The sequence below is a fragment of the Ostrinia furnacalis genome, unplaced genomic scaffold (assembly GCF_004193835.3).
Source record: "Ostrinia furnacalis isolate ACB-3 unplaced genomic scaffold, ASM419383v2 OfSCF7708, whole genome shotgun sequence".
Classification (NCBI taxonomy): domain Eukaryota; kingdom Metazoa; phylum Arthropoda; class Insecta; order Lepidoptera; family Crambidae; genus Ostrinia; species Ostrinia furnacalis.
In genome coordinates this window covers 194,549-216,589 of record NW_021137947.1, presented here as the reverse complement: position 1 = coordinate 216,589, position 22,041 = coordinate 194,549, and the positions used below count along the sequence as shown (strand labels likewise).

Here is a 22,041-nt window from a genome sequence, read left to right as displayed (position 1 = left end):
ATTTTTGGAGCCTAGTTAAGGGTTAATTTATAGCAACCTACCCATAAATGCCAGCCTGCCAACTATGCGTTTGTTTTCGCCTAATTTAGTAATTTTAATTTTGAATGTTTCAGTTCGCAAAATAAAAAAAATAACACCACATTTATTTACACAATTAAGTTTATTCTTTTTCTCAAAATAACAAAGAACCGTTAAGCTAAAGGTTTATAACCAAGGATCTTAAATTACAACATTTTAATTTCAATAATCGAATAATCGATAGCTAAAAACGAATGTTATCGATACAATCACCCACCTCTATTACCACAGACTACACACTCGCAACCCACATTGGTCCAGCATACACTTGATTCACAACATGTTTCATCTCCAATAAATATAGACATTACATTAATTAAAATGATACAGTCTTTAGACAACAAAAAATATTTTTGTCACTGATACCATAATTATACATAGATTAAAACAACTTCACCAAATTCCCAAATACACATCTCTATTTTCAAATTTAAAAGTCATCCTTTTCTAATCCATAAAGTATGAAAAGGACAACAATAATTTAGATGAACGCATTCCTATAATAAAATTGGTATCTAATCAATTTTGTGGCACCAGTCTCTAGTTTGAAAGTTAAAAATGATACTACTATAATAATAATATTATTATCCTTTGATTAAAATTGAAAGGACGTATATTTTTAGATAAAAGTGCCACAAAAATAATATGTTAAACTATAGAGCTTACAACAATGAAGATTAGAGTTCATAGAAAATATATAATAATAAATTAATAACATTGAAACAAAACACAACATATTTAGGCCTATTTACGTATAATATAGCGGTACGCAGTAAAGACAATATAATCTCTGTTAAAATAGGTATTTATTTATATACCCAATATAAACAACTGTTGTTAATCTCATGTATACAACAAAATATACATAATTAATTTAGACTTAAATGACACAACATAATAAATTTATACATAAATATAATGTAATAAACAACTTGATCGTAAAAAGTATTTATACATTTTAAGATAATTTGAACATACGAAAAGTGATTTTACATAAATATTCTTGAAATAATAGTAAATAATTTATAGTTTTTAACAACAGTTGCATCAATATCTCATATTATTATCTCTTCCAACATACTGCTTCTTTAAATAGACCTATTTATAGTAAAATATAAGTTTTATATACGCATACACGTCTGTAGATAAAGTAAAAATTAAATAAGTAATGATAATATTATTATTTTGACTTATATCCAACAATAAATCCATAAATTTAATATAATAGGAACTTAACCTGTATATTTCAATTATTATTTTACCCAACCTTGGGTACGAGACTTGAGTAAGTAAGATTTTCGTCAAAGAATAGAGGATATTATTTTGATTTTCTTAAAAAAATATATCTGGAATAGGTACGCATATGCGTATAAAAAACTTATAACAGGATTAACAGCCTTAATAATCACAGGGGTACTGATATTTCTATAAATAATTACATACATACAATCAGTTTGATAAAGGTAGACAAAAGAAAACCTAAAATACTTGACGGAAAGGTATTCAGAAATATATAATTATTAGATTTAATATTTAAACTCGACTCTTAAATATTTATTTTTAAATATTATTACCAAATTTATTGAATACGTTAACCTTTAATAGAAATTGTGGCAAAATTTGGAAGAGAACATCGAATTCGGTTTTATAACAACTACATACAAATAAAACTATTATTTTATTACCATCGCGAAAAATCATGCATTCAATGCAGTAATACACCCACATTAAGTAATTATACATCTCATTTTATTAATATAATTATAACGTATTAAATTAGTCTAGTTAAACCACATAAAGTTCTATCTATTCAACATTGTCGATCTATTGCATTCATAAGATGTCCATAGCTATACTATACGAACGAGGGGTCAATTCTACTAATTTCTGTATACATCCACACTGGATGCCACGAAGTATCATGAACCTAGTTGCGAGACCGCAACACATCACTGTGACACGTCATGTCACTATAATTCACATAGATAATTCTACTTCTATGTTTCACTAACATAGAGTAACAATTTCATAACATTATGATTACATTGAAATAATTTGAAGGCACTAGAGTCCTAGTGGGATTGAAAAATCAACTTCAAATGAAATTTCAACAACTGTAGGAATTTTTATCCCAAACGAAACATTTTTAAATTGAATATACGAGGAAAATTTACTATTTAATATATCTGCCTAATATGATATGATTGTAATAACTATTGACTATATTGAAGATTGAAACTATTTGTCTTTTCATAAAACACATCGTCATTCCCGACATCTCGTTGTTAAAATAGAAGCGAGATTCGTTAAATCCGTCATTAATATTAAAATCTTAAATACATTGTCTTCACTTTATTTCTAAGAAAGAAATCTCCATGGAGAGGACAATGAAAGAATGTATATTCGAATAGAAACACTTCACAAAATTATACTATTATATACATATGTAAATATACATTAACAAGTCCTTGTAGTGCGAAGAATAATACTGACCATCTTTTATCTGTCATTTTAAATTTCACTGCCACATTATTTACGCTGTTCAATGCGAAAATAAGAATTACTAATTTCAAGCTTTTCTGTTTCTGGTGAAATCGTTTCATTATTCTAGACTAGACCATTGCATGTTCAATCTATGGTGTTTATATGAGTGTTTCCATTCGAACGTTTCCATCCAATACCTCTTTACAAATCAGATATCAGTAGGCAGTATCATGTTAGACTTAAAAGACAGATTAACGATTAACCTAGTAATTGGTGACGAATCATAACAGCCTTTGATTTGGCTTTTGAGTCCTGTGGCGTACCACTGCCGTGTGAGGGGCCAGGCAAGGAGGCCCGGCGAGCGGGGCCTGGCCTGCGAGCCTAGCGGTGGCTGCGCCGAGGCCTGGGAGGCCTCAGGTAGGCCCAGGCCCGCGTTACACGTAACTCTCCATATGAGTACTAGTGGACGGGCCCTAGAAAGATGCTTCCACTAAATAAGTCCCATCCATGGCAACACCAGTCTGGTTCCCCTGAACCGTGCTGCCAGCCGGAATGTATTTGCCGCATGCTTGCTGTCGAAATCAGAAAGTTCACGTTTAAAATTACTTCTTAATCGTTAAGTTATCATAAAACATTTTTAAAACAGATGTATAATAAATTTTAGATGCCGTTATATTACTTCTTTAACTTATTCAAACAAATTACGAAAAAAATCATAGAAAGTATTATAAGCCGCCCTCACTTAGCTACAAAGAAGGCGGTAAACGCAATTATATTGTACCTGAAATACACAATTTCAAATAATATGTGTGTGTATATTCAACCTACCTACATACACTAACTACACGACAATATTTTACATACACATTTTCAAATAAGCTGGACACCAAAAAGCTAGCTTGTAGTATTTTTAAATTTGCCAAAAATATTTAAACTTCTGTCTTAAAGCTGGATACCTGCTTCAGAATTAATCATAAATAATTTTAAAGCATCTAAAAATTTGTAAGGGATATTAAAATGTTAAACATTTTCGGCATAAATAAAAATGTAGTGTATCCAAAATATGTAGTCAATCTCAAATACAAATAAAACACTGATACGATAGAAATAAAACTTAGTAAAGTGTATCAAAAGGTAGTGATAGCAAGTAGCAGTGGTTGTGTGATGTACAAAACGATATTTTGTGTGCATACATGCTTATTGGTTGAATATATTTGTAATAATTGTAGACCCAATAGCGTGTAATGTGTGAAACTAAAAAAAATGTTTCTCTTCAAATATGAGTATACTACCTAAATTAGCGATGTATACAGATGGATGTCGAATATCTTTGTTGTATACATTCTCAAATACTGACGCAAATTAATAAACCTATTGATTTGATTATCTTATTGTCAAGATAACTGTTTTCACTTACGATATTAAGTTAGATAATTATGGTTAATGCTCTGAGTTGACTTGGATTACCGAAAGCAAATAAAATGTGCTTAATTTCGCGTTTCTAGTTATATTTTACTGCCAATTTTATTGAAAATGTGTGCAGTGTGTTGGCATATTCGTTGAAACATCATGTCATAGTATAAGTCTCAACATATATAAATATTTAGCTAGACACTCAAACATTCCAACGACATCCTTTTATAAATATACATATTAAACCTATGTACATTATCAACACTCCTGGATCTACTTAGCGAATTGTCGTCTTAAACCTGTTTTCATAATAGTAACAGTTTCAAAGTATAAAATGACAAGAGTTACAATATACAATAAATACATAATAATAAATAGGAATGTAAATACAGACACCTACATACAGGATACAAAATTAAATATACCTCACACTAATAAATAAAATGCTTTACAATATAGCGATACCGTAGCGCAAGCTCCAAATAATATGACATTTATACAACATATAACAGACATACTCCAGTATAATAGTTTTTGAAGCGATATATAATATTGCAGCCAACACCCTGCAGACATTTAAAGCCTCAAATTTTGTATATTTCGGCTATTATCACACAGTGAGGAAAAGTTATTTAGTGACGTATCTGAGACATTTTGATGGACTACGTAATATCAGGATTCCAATTATATTTTGCACCAACAAAACCCACCTACCTACAGATGAAATAAACGAATCAGCAAAGCATTATAGTGTTCCCATAATACTTATTTATATTTCTGTATTTACCACTGAATTAGCAGAGTGGCAGCCGGTTGCTCTGGAACTCTTTGCACCTTTCTGCACCTTTTTGTCAATATTCAAATCCAGCACACAACGTTTCAAGACGGAATCTTACATTACTTTCTCATTATACGTCAGTTGTCAGAAACTATACTATTATTATCTAATAAAGCCAATGGATCCAGTATTCATTCTTCTGTGTAGACCATCACAATGCTCACAATATACAGTAAATATTTAGTAACAAAATTAACACAACTTATATAAACCAGACGACGAAAACAAATAGTCAAAACACTTAGAGTAGGCGCACACCGTTGATTTTTCGTCGGCCGATAGTTTAGTCGGGCTGTTGATCAGTATGGGCATGTATGGGAGTGCGCACACTACGCCGATTCGATTTGGCCGATTCTTCATACAACTTGAAATCGGGCACAACTATCGGCCAACTAAAAATCAACGGTGTGCGCCTACTCTTAGAACAACTTATCCAAACACATATCAAATAATAAAACCAATAAAAATACAATTTTTAAATCAACTCAATACTATTTAAAACTATTTTTCCTTATATTCGTTAACCCTTTCATCACTGCGTGATAACACCGACAAACATACTGGTAGGGGGTCTTCGCTTGGTGCGGCCGAAACAGACGTGTCAGAAGGCCGCGAGGTGGCGGTGTATCGGCGAGCGCCTTTCAGCCGACTTTTTCTACTCGAGTCTAAAAGCAGGACCTGTCAGAGCCAATTCGATACTGAGCTGTGTTTTAAAAAGATTTTTCAACCAAAAATTTATAATAAGAAAAAAACTTAGCCTAAAATAATATGCTGTTTGTGTGTCTACGCAATTATAAATCTACGTGTCTTTTGTAAACTCATGTAGTGTGCTCAGCTTTGTGGTTATTTTTAAAATTCTCAATCTACATTTTGTGAAGTGTATAATTATGTAGAACTGTCAAGTATTAATAAATACAAACTAATTATTCGTTAGCAAAATCAATATAATAACTTAATTTTAGTGATGTGTAAAGAGCTGGCATTCAGTCAAAAATACTTGAATATAAAAAATACAATCTTATTTTACGTAACTATACTCACCAACTGCTTCGACTATAATGACAAGATTGTAACAGTATTACTCTATTATTAATTATAGTTCTTCTTTCAACTTAGTTCCTAGCTTTTGTATTAGAAACATTTATACCTACGTTATCACTCTTCGAGCTTATTATTCTCCTTTATTATACTATTTATAAAACATAATATACACTGTTTTCTAGCATCTAGCCATTGGAGTAATGTATATTAGCTTATATACAACAAGAGAAAGCTTAAATTTATATATTTAATATTTGATAGCACATCATCTGACAAAAAAACTTAGCCAAAAGCAACAGATCTGACCATTATTACGAGGTAAGCTAAAACAGTTTTTGTAGCCTACGTAATAAGGTCGACAATGATAGTGACTGTCAGCTGACACAACATAGTACCTCTCGTATAGGGCCTGTACGGAGCGGTAGCCTTAAAGGGCTTATACACCGCACAGATCGACGACGCTTCTGTTCCAAGAACGATAAAAATAAAACAATAAGGAACTAAAGCAAGAAAATCACGATACGCTGAAGGCATTAATATTGGCGTATTTCCAAATAAATTACACGTGTCACTTATGGGCATAAGTTATACTTAAGGCTAAAAGTATAAGTTGTCTGTCTACTAACAATAGAACCGTTAATTAAGAAAAAACTATTGATTGTCGTAGCTAAGACAATAGCTAAGAAAAATAATAATGTTGACAGTCATGTTAAGTTTTCGTCAACTTGTTCTTTTAAAATTATTAAACATTCATTGAATTATAATAACTTGTTTACTTATTATATCTTATGTCTTGTATATCTATTTTACGATGTAAATATCCAATACTGTCTATTTTAACTATGATATTATGTCACCTTAAAAATTTGCAATTGCTCAGTCACAGTGTTAAATTTTAATGATTAGCGTTTACGTTTTAAGTTATAGTATAATCATCAGCTTGAAAACGATTACCATGAATTTTCAAACTGTTATTATTGTCATAACATTTCAAAAATTAGTCAATATTACAACCTTTTTATTCTTTGACCCATATTGCAAAAATAATATAATATTCCAAACATCACCTGATACTTCTGCGGGCAGCAGCCGCAGCGCGCGCAGCACGCCAGTAGAGCGGGCGCGCGCCCGGAGTGCGCGGGCGACGCGAGAGGGGAGGGGGACCCCGGCCGCTTTGCCGCCCCGTTGAAGGGGTTCTCCATCTCCACGAACTCCCGGTCCTGGAAACGGGGAGCGGGTCCATAATACATCAAGAGTGTGGCCGGCCTATCACCCTTTTAAGATAAACGATCAGATCTTTCTGGAATGGACAGTCAAGTTTGTATTTTGCAAAAGTTGCGTTTAGAGGATTGATATAGAATGGATTGTTGATACTATGTTGGACTCATATTGTATTGATTGGAATGTATATCGTAAAATTATAATTGCAAGCTTCTTTGACATTTACTTTTTTGTAACACATAAGAATTACTCTTATACCTACTATATGAAGAATGAGAATTTACTTATCTTTAATTTAAGAATTGATCACACATGTATAATGTATACAAAAAATGCATTGTAATATGCTTTAAATAATCAGGAGCTTGAATAACAAACAACTGGGAGTCTTTTGGAGAATACTTACTATTCTGTACAAGTCCCATCTAATATGCAAGTTTAGCCTAAAACCCCGTCACTGTTTGTAATTCTTACGGTATACTGCTGTCCATACTTTGTCTTGGGAGGAGTCCGAGTCTTCCTGCAATCGAGACAGGTGCGAGGCCGGCAAGTCGCTTGGCCCGATCTGTGGTCATTCCAGTATTAGTATTACATGCAATATACATAACATACAATATATATATGTGTATATATACGTGTATGGCATGTATATAATGAGCCTACAGCTAAATGGTCATCAGGTGTAAAGGGAGCAAAAGGTGTTTTCTTGAGTATTATGGTTGCTATAAGTGAAGCTTTAAAGCATAGTGATTAAAGTTTGTTATAATTATATGTAGATCTACAGAGCCGAAATTAAGCTTAGTTTGAGATTAGATTATATGCAGCTTATAGCATTAAAATTTTTAACTTCTAAGTGTCTATACATACCCTGTTAAGTGAAAGAATAACATGCGTCACCTGAAATGCAGGCGAAGAGTGCAGCTTCGGTGTTGAAGGATCAAAACTATCAAAAACAAAAAAATCCTCGTAGTGCTCCAAAGTGCTATCATAAGTATCTTACCAGTAATGATTTCTAGAGCTTCACCAAACAGAACTCGCCCCTAACGCTCTTGAAAAAGCTTCTAGTTCGAACTTCTGCTTCAACTAAAATTACTCGTCAAGCAAGAGAAGTCTTTCAGTGACTAAGGCTGGGTTGCGCTATCTTACTTTAACTTTGATAAACGTCAAAAATCTGTCAAACTCCATACAAAACGCACCGATTATCGTCATAGTTACAGTTAAAGTTAGGTGGTGCAACTCAGCCTAAAAGTGTCTAAAGCTAAGTCTTCAGGCGAGGAGTTCTAAATGGAAAGACTGTGATTACCTTCAGATCTCACGCGTACTTTGATGACATGCTCTTCACCGAACAAATGTTAAAGATGCTCTAGATTCTTCTATTTTCAAACTGGTCATAATACCTACTGTTCTGTCAGATAATACCCAATATTGCTGACAAATCATGCTCTTCAATCTTCGGATTTCCAGATCAGTATATCCAAGGTTCTTGTATTTCCAAGCTGTGCAAATATCTCCCAGATAAATGCCCAAGATTCTTCTGGTCAATTCAACTATCGTCTCTTACCGTGGTGCGCTCCAGACACCTCAGTAGATGGTGGTGCTGCAACTCGAAGATGTCCTCGTCTCGGCCAGCGTCGTCCAGCTCCACCCCTGACTCCTGGGCAGCCAGGCGGGCTTCGGCTGCCTTCTTCTTGGATACGAAGGCGGCTCCTGATGATGCCTTGGCGATACGGATGCGGGCAAGACGAGCTTTCTGGAAGGGTTTAAAGAAAATGATGTATAGTAACCGTAACATTTTTTTAAAGAAATTGCTATTTAAGGGGAAAGGCTTTTGTCCAGCAGTGAACGTCATTTGGCTAACAAAGGTACGAACTATTTAACAGTTGACAGACCAGACAGTCTACCATCTTCACACTGCACACAATATAAATCGGCGAGATCCATACTTTATAAACTCGTCTTTTAAAACCGAATAGGTAACTGATTAGGATGACGTAATTATTTTTTGTTGTAATTACATACACAAAGTTCTAATGGACTTAGTTTTTCAATGGGCTGTGGACAGGTCCCAGACTAGGTGGACCGACGATCTGGTGAAGGTCGCGGGAAGTACCTGGATGCATGACCGGTCGTTATGGAAATCCTTGGGGGACCGTTGTCGACGTCATTTGACAGAAACGACGAAGACTTAATTTTTCATAATTTGAGGTATTGGTAGTGTTCCTTTATTTTGTGATGTTTATGAACTCATATTAACTGAGTGCATACCTACCTTCTGTCTACCTGGGTGGTGTCATGTCTGGGCATGTCTGAACTAAAGTCACCGACATAGCCCAACGGATTAACAAGCTGAAGTGGCAATGGGCACGGCACATAGTACGCAGAACTGACGGCCGAAGGGGCAGCAAGGTTATGGAAAGGAAGCCTCTTACCGGCAAGCGCAACGCCTACGCTGTCATCCTAATGTCCACCCACAAGATGGACCTACGACCTCATAAAGGTAGCAGGAAGGCGCTGGATGCTGGCCGCCACCAACCGGTCATCGTGGAAATCATTGGGGAAGGCCTATGTTCAGCAGTGGTCGTCCTATGGCTGAAAATGATGATGATGATGATGATGACATACCCTCTGAGCCTTCCTCTTATCAGCCCTCTGGTTCTGGTGGTAGATCCGGGAGAAGTTGGACACGATGACTGGCACGGGCAGCGCGATGACCAGCACTCCGGACAGCGAGCAGACGCCGCCCACGATCTTGCCGGCTATCGTGCCCGGCACCATGTCTCCGTAACTGAAACGAGAGATAAATGCCATTAAAAAGTTTGAAGAGACAGAGAACAGTGTAGGTTTCAGACCATACAGATATAGAGAGATGCCAACTAATACGCTGAGTTTGAAACTCAGTGTCGCATATAAAATTCACACACACAAAAAGTAATCAAAATATGTGCTCATTATTATCCACTGAGGTATCAGAGGGCCTAGTCTGAGTTTTCATCAAACGCGCTAACTGGTGAGCGCGTCAAAAAATGACATTTAAATGTATGACGGATTGTACAGCGCCCCTAGCGGGAAACGTTCGAAAATTAAAATTTTCATACATTGGTAAATTGATGTAAACTCACACTCAGCCCACTGCACAGTACTCAACGTTCGAATAATCTTTAGCACCTACTACGCAAGTAATGTATAGGCATTTGATCTTCAAGCATAGGTCCATAATATAAAAACATTAATTCTATCGCTGAAAGTTTTCGGTTGGCTGTAAAATTTGATTTCAAAGCTTTGAGATCATACATTTTCAATTAATGCGTAATTTATTGAAAAATTTGGCCTTCGTTCTTGACCTTCGTGTAAGTAAGTACCTGTATTTCTTTAGATCCCGAAAACTTTATGTTCCGATCTTCCACATTTGGCAAACATCTTGTATTTCCAGATACATTTAACTTGTAAACATATACATAAATCAGGCATTGTAATGGTAACAAAGGATGACCGCTTTTGACCCTGACCTTTCAAACCAGTCTTTATTTCTTGACTTTGGAAGGTGATTCACATTTTTAGGGCTTTCAGCGGTCATATTAAAGCTGTTAAAGTGCCTGTGTTTATAAAGTGTAACAGATTTAACGCGCATTTTCTTAGGTGTGATTCCACTGCTCAAATGTATAAACTTTTTTATTAGAAAAATGTCGTAATATCAAAAAATAATTTATATAGGTCAGTGCGTACAAGGGACAATCCAATAACTTCATGATTTCATACGTTTGAGTACAACGCGTCCCGCCCGCCACACGCAAGTGTGTGCAATCTGGCCAAGCACTTAGTGCTGTCCATTCATCCTAGTCCATGTCCATCACCATCCTAGACAACATGTCACTTTACATCAGGTACGATTACGGTCAAATACCTGCCTTGTTCTGCATAAAAAATCCCAAAGAATACCTATTCTACGTTATACGAGTAAGTACCACAGAATATTGATAAGTATACTTTAAAATCTACTAATTTAATAAGAATCTTGTTAGAGCATAATAAAGAACACAAAGCTAGTTATTTCACAACTCAATTTCTATCGAATCGAAACCATAATCGCTTTATAGGTAGATACACAAAGCAAAAACCTTGCAATTCCATGGAATTCTCTTGTAGGTAAAGTTTCATGGCATTTTTTATTCCGTTTGTGAAATCAACATGTCGACTCGGCTTATTCAGTACATAGTAATTATTTCTGACTGTACGCTGGTCAATGATCGTTTACTTGTTGAATATTTTATTAGTAGATATGACCGGTGAAGATAGGTACCTAATTAAAGTTTGTTCACCGTCTACGATCAGTCTAGTCCATTGGCGCACTGGACTTTGGCTACTTGAATTAAATACATACTTTAAGCTGTGCTTTTAGTAAATAAAGTACATAAATGAGTATCCCAACATTTGTTCGTTCGTCTCATCCAAGTGACGTCCACTGCTGGACAAAGACCAGGCTTTCCAAAACGACCGGTTCGACGCGACCGGTACGACGCGACCTTCAACAGATCGTCGGTACACCTAGTAGGAGGCCTGCCCGTGCGTCTTCCGGCCCGTGGTAGCCACTCGAGAACTTTTCTGCCCCAACGGCCTTCGTCTCTACGAGCTATGTGCCCCGCCCACTTTCATTTTATTTATTTTCTTTTTCTTTTTCTTTATTCACTTGATTTTAGCAATTCTGCGAGCTATGACGGTCACTTTGGTTCTCCTGCGAATCTCCTCATTTCTGATTCGATCACGCAGGGAAACTCCGAGCATAGCCCGCTCCTGTGTAAGTTCATAATAACATAAATGCTTTAAAGTGGTTTATTCTTGAGAAAAACTTCAAAAACAAAAGAACTGTAATCAACACGTGCGATTCTCACGACCGTGAATTACAATACATTAAGCTTTCAGCGCACCGGGTTCACGGTGCCGTGTCTTCGCAAGATACGTGTAAACATACGGACGAATAGTTGGGGCGTTGGCGATGCGATTATTTACCGAGAAAATACCTACTGAAAAATCATGTCCTAATGTAGAGACGACAATTATAACTGAACGTTTAGTCGGGCAAAATCGGGAGTGTTACGTTTTATATGAAATGTAAAGTTCTTAGGTACTTACCTAAGTTTCCAGCACTAATTGCAGAAAAATAACAATGAGAATTTTAAAACAAACATAATGTAAGTACCTACCTACATTAAAACAGACATTGTAATCTACCTTATTATATCATTCAAGGCGAGCAAAAAAATTTCTTAAATAAATTAGAAAATCGTAGAAAATCTGCCATTTCTAAAGGATAATAAACATTTGCCAAAAAAGCTTTACTAAAAGCTAAATTAATAAATCGTAGAAAACCTGTCATTTCTAAAGCATAATAAACGCTATTGCAAAAAAACTTTCTCTGCTGCGTCCCGGTCTCAAAACCCACACCGTATGTTTCCACGGCTATCATTTTCCTCACCAAGGTCAAGCCCTTAAGTATAACAACGCAAAAACATCTTTATTATCAACATCATAAAGCGTTAAACCGCATATATCTTTCGTCCAATCCAACCAGTAAGGCCGCGGATGTTTATTTATCAAAGAAACTGCTTCCTATATTTTTCTACTAAGGAATTTTAATTACGGCTCGCTTTGCAGGCGCATGCCGAATACGACGAAAAGATACCTGTTGAGTTTCCAATAGAAGTGTGGAAGTGATTTTGCTGTTTTGTTAACCCCTCAATAATAAAGTTAGTCCCACGCCGCTTTTACTTGTTTATTTGACTCTACATATTTTGATAGAAATCGATAGAGATATAGGTAGTTAAAATTGTACACGAGTCACATATGTATAACAAGGCAGGCCATTCCATATTAAAATTTGGGACGTGTTTAAGTGCCCTGAAACGTGGCGATGTAATAATAAAGAATAGAAATTTCAACATACACATAAAAACAACAGATATAGGAAAATTATCACTAAATCGAGTACCACATCTTATTATTCATATCTGGGAAACTTATGGTTTTGGAGTGATAAATGCATATTCACTTAAGTCTTAAAACAGTCTCAGTCAACTCTGTTTTAGGTGCAATAGAGTTCGTTCGTTCGTTTCAGCCAAATGACGTCCACTGCTGGACAAAGGCCTCCCCCAAGGTTTTCCACCCCATTATACGTAGGAGGAGGATCAGTATCACAGATTATCAAAATTTTAATAATTTCTAGGGTAACGGCCGGACTCCAGTGCCAAACGGATGGCAGGAGACAAACAAAAGTCGGGCAGTAAGCATTTTGTCGGCCATTTGATGCAGTGGTTCAGAACGGACTAGGTACTATGCCGAGAGGTCTCGGGTTCGATTCCCGGCCGGGCAGAAATCGAAATGATGAATTTTAATTTCTGTGACGGGTCTGGATGTTACTATGTAATATGTATGTATTTACAAAAAAAAGTATGTAAGTATATTTATATCCGTAGTCTAGTACCCATAGTACAAGCTTTGCTTAATTTGGGACTAGAAGCGTAGTGTAAAATGTCCAAAAGGGACTTCATCACTTGAGCTACTGACGTGACGATAACAAACTATCCTATGTTGATGACTTTGAGCACCAAAAAGACGACCATAAACATGTCCATGTTCTAAATAAGACGTGCTGAAGTGATGCGTAATAGTGTAGTTTATTTTCACAAGCCCGAGCATTCGCGGCAAAATATACAGAAGCATATTTATGAGTGGATGCATCAGTCAGCTTAGAAAAGTGGGCGTATCCGCTGTGTTTCGATCTAATATTGAGGAATGCTGCGCAGATTCTATCATGCATGATGACTTGCATGCCATGCATCATCATGATTTTACCATTTGCTGACAGAGAACTTCGTAGCCTGTGGGTAGGTAGGTATATCAGATAAACTACAATCTTTGGTTTTACATATTTTGTTGCGGGTCCAATGACAGTTTAACTTTCCCCCGGGACAAACTTGGCCTTCACTGGTTGGGTTTTTATTGGGGTCAAGTTGTAGATCCTGGCTACACAGGAGTTGCAGCGGTGGGGACCATTTACTGTTATCATCATATCATAGCTACAACCTAAACTTATATGTATTGTGCTATAATTCGTTTTAGATTTCGATTTGATAATGACACATATTAATATTTATATATATAATTATAATTTAATTTATTTGTATCTATTATTTTGATTGATTTAATATGATTTTAATTATTTAATGCAATTATTATTGAAATTTTATGGGCCCTGGCCTCAAATATTTTTTTTTTTTCATAAAACATAAATCACACATCTCAGGAACATAACTGAAAAATAATGCATTGCATAGTTAGAAGCACAGGTTTATAATACCTTTACAGTATTTAATTACGTAAATATGCAATGTTTCTAGAAAAGGAAGCGAAACTACTGAAGGTATAAAAAGGTTTTATAATTTAAGCAATAAAAAGACTTTTCCCTGCTGAGAGGGGTCAAAGTTTTAGGTCGTTTTATAGGTTTCAAGTGCTTTTTAAAGTGGTATTGACATAATGTTTCGTATTTTTAGAAACCACTGAGTAGGGGAAGAGGGCATTTGAATGGTTGAACTTTGGCTTTGTTTCACTGAGGAGTTTTACGGACTTATGAATAGAAATAAAATTGTAAAAAAACCTTTTGGAATCATAAAACAGCTAATCCAAAATTTGGTAGGTTTAAAATATAATAAACTAGCTTTCCGCCCGCGGTTTCGCCCGCCTGGAATTTCGTTTGTTAAATTTTTCTGAATTTTCTTTGCTATAAACCTCACGGAGCCCGAGACCTTTCCAACGAATGCAAAACCGTGGAAATCGGTTCGTGCGTTCTGGAGTTATAGCGTCAGGAAGGAAAACCCGACTTATTTTTATATAGTAGATACTCGTAAATATGTGGGACATTCAAGTTTTTTATAGTATGGGCCCACCAGATGTAGCTTGCTCAACCACCACTTCGGGACAACATACCAACATACTTCCAGCTCAGTTCCAGTTGAATTGATTTATTTGTTTATTTAAACACAAACAGATCACTGTCAATTACATAGCCATAAAATTAACAAAATATTAAATAACTAAACAGAGATCCAAAATCAGCGTACACAACATGTTATTGAATGAATGAATTGAGAAGTGGCGGTTGAAACACAGTCATCTTTGTCCCAAGGTTTGCCATGCTTGTAAAAGACAAAAAAATGTTTTTAACTCGCCACGAATAATGAAATTCCTATTGCTTGAAGTTTGAAACTTTATCAAGCAGACTATAGTAGTTTTTAGCAGTAAAGTTGTATCTTACGACAATAAATAAAGCACCTTACTACTCTAGCACTATCTGGGGCAATAAAACCCAAAGTTGACTACAGTAACATAGGTAACAACAGCATAACAAAGTATACACTGTTGTTGAATAATATCCCATATTCCAATGCCATAAGATGTTATGTTACAGTGTTTCGTTTCGATTGATGTGCTAAGTATCGTATGTACAATAATAGTACTTATTATTCTTCTGTGGTACAATGTACGCTGCGTGTACAAGGATATAATATTTATTCTTCTTCTTATCGTGGTGGTATCTTATTCATGAAGATCTGAAGAATGAAATCATAAGGTGACGGCTCTTTGACGAAATGATTAGAAATAATGACAGAATTTTAATTTATAACAAACCATTAACCTTTTTTAAATAGGCATTTTAAAAACATTTTGCTGCAATGTAATCAATTTATTTTATTCACCATTTTTAAAATTGTTTACAAATAATATTACTATGCGAACGAAAGCAGTTCCAACATCCCAAAGATTTTTATCTTTTAGAAACAAAGACAAATTATTATTTATCTATAATATTTACTACTACTCTATAATAACTGACTAGGTAGGTATAATTTATTCATTAAAGAACGTTTATTAAGGCATGTATTTTGATAATAATGTTTATATTGTTTTATGGCCCCGACGATGGGTTCCATTTATGGTGAAATGGTTTGCAGAAATGGCCGCCTTTCGATTGTGCAAACAGTTGATTAAATGAACGTTTGAAATGTAAACGCGCTATGAATTTCAATCGAAACGGCTCTACTATTTGTCGAGCAATATTCATGTATTTCTAGGAACATTCGCTATTCAAATAATGTGCAAAGCACTTTGAATTACGTTATGAAGTAGCTTTGGTCTGATTTTGGAGGTCGCTGGTAAATGGTAAATCAGTTAATAGAAAATCTCATCACACTAAAATATAATCAGTCAGTCAGTTATTGGAGCAGTCACTCGGTAACTGAAAGGTCATCGGATAGAGTCTCACTTGTATCACTCAATTTTGTCAAATGAAACAAAAATTATGCATATTACTATATTACTGTCCACATTGCATGCCGTGGCAGCCTTTAATTAAGACAGCACTTAGTTTTAAGCACTTTTAGTTATAGTAATTTCATGTAGCTATGCGTGTTTGTCTTGTTGGTTGTCCTTATAAATAAAATAAAATAAATAAATAAAATAAAATATTAAAGCAATCAATTCAAAAATCAAATATTGCCGTGTGTTGCCATGTGTGTTGCCACTGATGGTGATCGAATCAGAAATGAGGAGATCCGCAGGAGAACCAAAGTGACCGACATAGCTCGCAAAATTGCTAAAATCAAGTGGCAGTGGGCGGGGCACATAGCTCGTAGAGACGATGGCCGTTGGGGCAGGAAAGTTCTCGAGTGGCGACCACGGGCTGGAAGACGTAGCGTGGGCAGGCCTCCTACTAGGTGGACCGACGATCTGGTAAAGGTCGCGGGAAGAGCCTGGATGCGGGCAGCGCAGGACCGTTCATTGTGGAAAACCTTGGAGGAGGCCTTTGTCCAGCAGTGGACGTCATTTGGCTGAAACGAGTTACTTATTGTAAGGGAAAAATTACAAACTTTTTGAAGCTAAGAAACTTGATTAATTTAAAACTTCATGCACTGAAAAAAGGCGATCTTTCGGATTTAGTCGAGAGCTCGAACTACGGAAGCGCTACCAGCGCTACAATCTCCAGTATTTAAAAAACAGTTTAACGTTAGTATATTATTTATGTTCGCTATAAACTTTGAAGTTTCTAATGATTATCGGATGTGAAAAAAACGGCGGTTGAGAGAAATACCGCGTGATTAGGATACCAGGGAATGAATCACTGTTCTTCTTTGCCAGAATCAAATCAAATCAATCATTTCAATCTTTGTTTTTTGCCAGTTTTTTGCCTTACTATGAGAACACTTACATATTCTCATAGTAAGGCAAAAAACTGGCAAAAAACAAAGATATGAAAATAAAAAGCGAAAACTATTTATTCTAGTAGTATCAGACTTTTGAGCCACCACTATTACCATAGGCGTCTGAAACGGCTCAATTAGATACATTTCTTCTAAAACACAGTCTTATTTCGTTTTCAGACAGCAAGAAATATGCTAACCCTTCAAGCCCCGCAAATCGAAATTAATTAATACGCGACCGTATGCGACCGTTTGGGGTTTGATGGACTAAGTTAGCCTAAACAAACTTAACAACAATGTAAAGTTAGAACAAAAGCATACACTAATTGATTCAACTGAGAATCGAATCCAGAACCTCCAAGTTGAGTATAATGATCTTACCACTAGACAGACAGACAGAGCAAGCACGAAAAAAGTGGTAGAAATTCTTTCAATATCTTTGCGAACAGTTGTTCGTTAACTTTTAATAGGCACCTGAATTGAAAAAGGCACTGTTTGTGCTTGCTAACGCAATCCCACCGGTGATTCCGAGTTCCGATACATTTTTAACTTGCATTGTCGGCCTTCTTTGTTCAGCTGAATTCTATGGTTCAGGTGGGAAACAAATTAGGGAACAGTGGGAATTATGTTTTTGTTATTGTTTGGCAAAATTTTAATAAGCACCAGCTTTCTGAATGCTACACACTAAGGCTTACTTATTCTAAAGCCATCTTACTCTAACAAAACATCTGCATTTCTCATCGCACCAACCGGTACTGTCAAATCGTAGTAGGAACGTGACACAAATCTAACATTTTTTTGTTGCAAATCTCCTAAAATAATCTAAATCACACAAGGATAAACATAGAACGCTACTTAAAAGCTTAAAGTTTCATTTAAAAGCTTGCACCAGCCGAAAATAGAACCTAAAGGAAACTTAACGTCTCCTTACAGCCACCTTAAACTTATATTACGACAGAGCTACTCTAAAAACGTTATCAGAAGTTTTGGACATTGCTATCCCTCTCTTGCATAGCGAAATACCATCATGAGTGACAGATAGAGTCGATTTTACGTAAAAAGCGTTATACAGAATGAAATTGAAATCAGTAGTATCTATCTAGTAATTAGTAATAGTAGGTACATTCCCCTTTGAGACAAATCCAATGATTTAAAATTGCAATAATGAAAACCTTGCACAGACGACAGCACATCAAACTTATTATGATTATTAAAAATGACATGTTCTCATAATGTAATGTATTTTTTTGTAAATTGTTCAACGCAATATTATGTATTTTGCTGTGAATAATATTTTTAATTTTATCTGAATTTGAAAAATACTGATTTAAGTTTCACTTGTAATAGCCCTGCAGACCTAAACCTTTGATCGATAAATAAAAATGGCGACGCATTGTTTTCGCGAAGTGGCCATGTTTTATCTTTGCCGTGCGCGTTAAATTTTGTTTATTGTTTTGCGTTTACGCTGCATTTACGATCCGTGGAACGGGTTGAGGTCGTATTGCCGAGTTAATTTTATTTCGGTTCAGTTTGAGTGTGAAACGGAACGGTGTTAAGGTGCGGGTACACTTGTACGCGTGTGTTTACGCAATCGAATAGCTGAATTTGATTCATATTGGACACGTAGGTCCAATGGCTTGCGTCACTGCGTGCCATAAAGTTATCTTCTTCTTATCGTGTCGACAACAAACCTACACAGTGTCAGCCCAAAACTCCGCTGCAAGAGTGGCGTTCTCAGCAGCATTCATTAAATCCTCCTGCGTGCATTTGCTTGGGCACTCAGGGCACGACATCATGTGCATCATCGACTGAGGAAGAAAGCCGCACCTGTGCAGGTGTGGTTTTGTTCCCCATGTAGATATAGTAAGTAGTTATTAAAATTTTCTAGCGATAAGAGTCGCATCTCAAACAAAATTTTAAATAACTTGAAAAATCGAGTTGCCTAAGTTGGAAAGTATAGAGTAATTAAAATCTACAACAGTTCACTCTCCTTCGATTCCTCACAAATCGTCAATTGATTTTAATTATCTATAATAAAGACGTACCTACAATTTAATCGCGTGGAATTTTGTCTGTCACAGAAAAACTTTATCACGCGCGTCCCTGTTTCAAAAACCGGGATAAAAACTATTCTATATCCATTCCCGGGACCCAAACTATCTCTATGAAAAATTTCATCAAAATCGGTTTAGTGGTTTAGGCGTGAAAGCAAGACAGACAGACAGAGTTACTTTCGCATTTATAATATTAGTATACATAGATTAGTCTAGAAGTATAGATTTAACAGCCGGTTACCTGCTAAGTAAATTAATCGTAATGCCTTCATAGTTGGGTTCATACATAACAGGATGTTTCTCAGACAATTCGAATTTGATGATTAACTTCCTTTTCAAATTAGATTACCAGTAGCTTCGTTAATGCGCTTCTTTTGTCACAAACAACATACTTCGGCTAATAAGGTATTAAGGAACCAAGTTCAAATCGATTGACAAGTTAAATTACAATTAACCTTTTGTTTTTTTATGCAACACAAGGCAGGTATTTGACCGCAATCGCACCTGATGTTAAGTGGGATGCAGTCTAGGATGGTACATATCTGCCCTGTAAGTGCCTATTCACTCACGCCTTGAAAAGGCCCGGATTATAGTCTTCGGGAAAGACAGCAGCAGGTAGCTGTTCGCATTATAAAAGAGCCATCGAAACCTTGTGACCGGTTTAAACCAGGAATTTTATGGATAATTATTATCCCTGGGTTAATTTAAATACTGAAGACTATCTACAAATATAAAATTATTGACCCAAATCCAAAAGTAGTACAACTTAACTTCGAACTCTTATGTTCTTCTGATTAATTTAGTTGCGGGTCCAATGACAGTTTAACTTTCCCCCGGGACAAATTTGACCTTCACTGGTTGGGTTATTGGCGGTCAAGCTGTAGATCCTGGCTACACAGGAGTTGCAGCGGTGGGAACGAGAGGTGGGAATAGTCCCGTAAGGGTAGATACGACCAAACAAGAGTAAGAGTAGGCGCACACCGTTGATTTTTAGTTGGCCGATAGTTGTGCCCGATTTTAATTTGTATGAAGAATCGGCCAAATCGAATCGGCGTAGTGTGCGCACTCTCATACATGCCCATACTGATCAACTGCCCGACTAAACTATCGGCCGACGAAAAATCAACGGTGTGCGCCTACTCTTAATATTAATTCAAATTCAAATTCAAAATATTTATTGCTTACTAAGTGACAATTTGTAATGCTGTAAATTACATAATATACAGGAGCTTAAAAACTTAGTTACCTGAGTGGTATCGCAATAGAGTAGGTGGCCATTTAAACATTAATGGTAGTATTATTAATATTAATTAACTATAATAAGTAATATTATTATTATTAAACAACTTATAAAATAACTACAATCTAAGTAGGATTAAGGTTGATAACTTATTGACTAAAGTAGTTGGTTGCTATAATATTTTTTATGATCTATTGTTAGGTATTCATTAATTGAATAAAAACATTTGGATATTAAATAGTGTCTAAGGGCTTTAGAGAAGCGTTTAACATTTGGTTCAGTTTTTATATATTCTGGAAGTTTGTTAAATAATTTTACCGACATATAGTAGGGGCTGGTATTTAACATTTTTATTCTTGATGGGGGTAAGTAAAGTTTATCCTTATGCCTGGTATTTATATTATGTGTGTCCTTAACTTTTGTAAAATTGTGAATATTTTTGTAGGTAAATATACATGTATCATGGATATACATATATTGATGGTAACGTAAGTAGACATATTTCTCATACTGAAACTGTCAATGTGCCATTATGTGCAATTATACCTACCACAGAATAATAATAAGTACTACCACAGAATAATAATAAGTACTACGTACAGAAGTTTTACTTCGCGAAGGTATTTAAAAAAATATATGCTCAATGTCATTAACAATATGGTGGAATTTAGCCTGTCTCAAGAGTCAAGCACCATTTTGTTGACAAACGTCAGTGATCGGCACTGCGCCGAAGCTATAGGGCTGACTTCGGTAAAATGATGTGACGTGAGGTGCCAAACTGCGGAAAATGGCGGAGGAAATACATGATTTAAGATGAATTATCATGAATAATATTAACTACTTATTTACCTCTCAGTGTCTTGAGGCAAATTAAAAAAATACATTCTGTGTTACGCGCGTAAGAATACGCGTACGTGAGTCAATGTTCGCTCGTATGTGAGGCCTTGTCGAATAGTATCCTGTAGGTGGGCCATCGTCCGTTTTTTTGTTTTCGATGTAAACTCGCGGAGATGAACAGGCCTGGTACTACGCACAGAAGTTTTACTTCGCGAAGGTATTTAAAAAAATGTATGCTCAATGTCATTAACAATATGGTGTAATTTAGCTTGTCTCAAGAGTCAAGCACCATTTTGTTGACAAACATCAGTGATCGGTACAGCGCCGAAGCTATAGGGCTGACTTCGGTAAAATGATGTGACGTGAGGTGCCAAACTGCAGAAAATGGTGGAGGAAATACATGATTTAGCATGAATTATCATGAATAATATTAACTACTTATTTACCTCTCAGTGTACATTCTGTGTTTATATTATTATTTAGGCAGTTAAATACTTCACAGTATTTTCTTTACTTTTTCCATCATACACAAGAATACGCGTGCGTGAGTCAATGTTCGCTCGTATGTGAGGCCTTGTCGAATATTAT

At 35.7% G+C, this 22,041-nt stretch overlaps 1 protein-coding gene across 4 annotated transcripts in view; it reads right to left on the bottom strand.

Annotated features, from left to right (window-relative positions):
• Window positions 1-181: 181 nt before the first annotated feature.
• Window positions 182-22,041, bottom strand: part of Shal (potassium voltage-gated channel protein Shal) — a 112,667-nt gene continuing 90,807 nt past the window's right edge. Inside the window, exons 2-7 of one of the 4 annotated variants that reach the window (XM_028322694.1) lie at window positions 9,698-9,860; window positions 8,637-8,825; window positions 7,569-7,640; window positions 6,922-7,074; window positions 5,375-5,491; window positions 182-3,134 (exon numbers count right to left, since the gene is read on the bottom strand). In XM_028322694.1, coding sequence (XP_028178495.1) covers window positions 3,036-3,134; window positions 5,375-5,491; window positions 6,922-7,074; window positions 7,569-7,640; window positions 8,637-8,825; window positions 9,698-9,860 — 793 coding nt within the window. In that variant the 3' untranslated portion in view covers window positions 182-3,035. The remainder of the gene's footprint in view (window positions 3,135-5,374; window positions 5,492-6,921; window positions 7,075-7,568; window positions 7,641-8,636; window positions 8,826-9,697; window positions 9,861-22,041) is intronic. The other 3 variants (XM_028322696.1, XM_028322695.1, XM_028322697.1) reach the window with 3 other exon arrangements.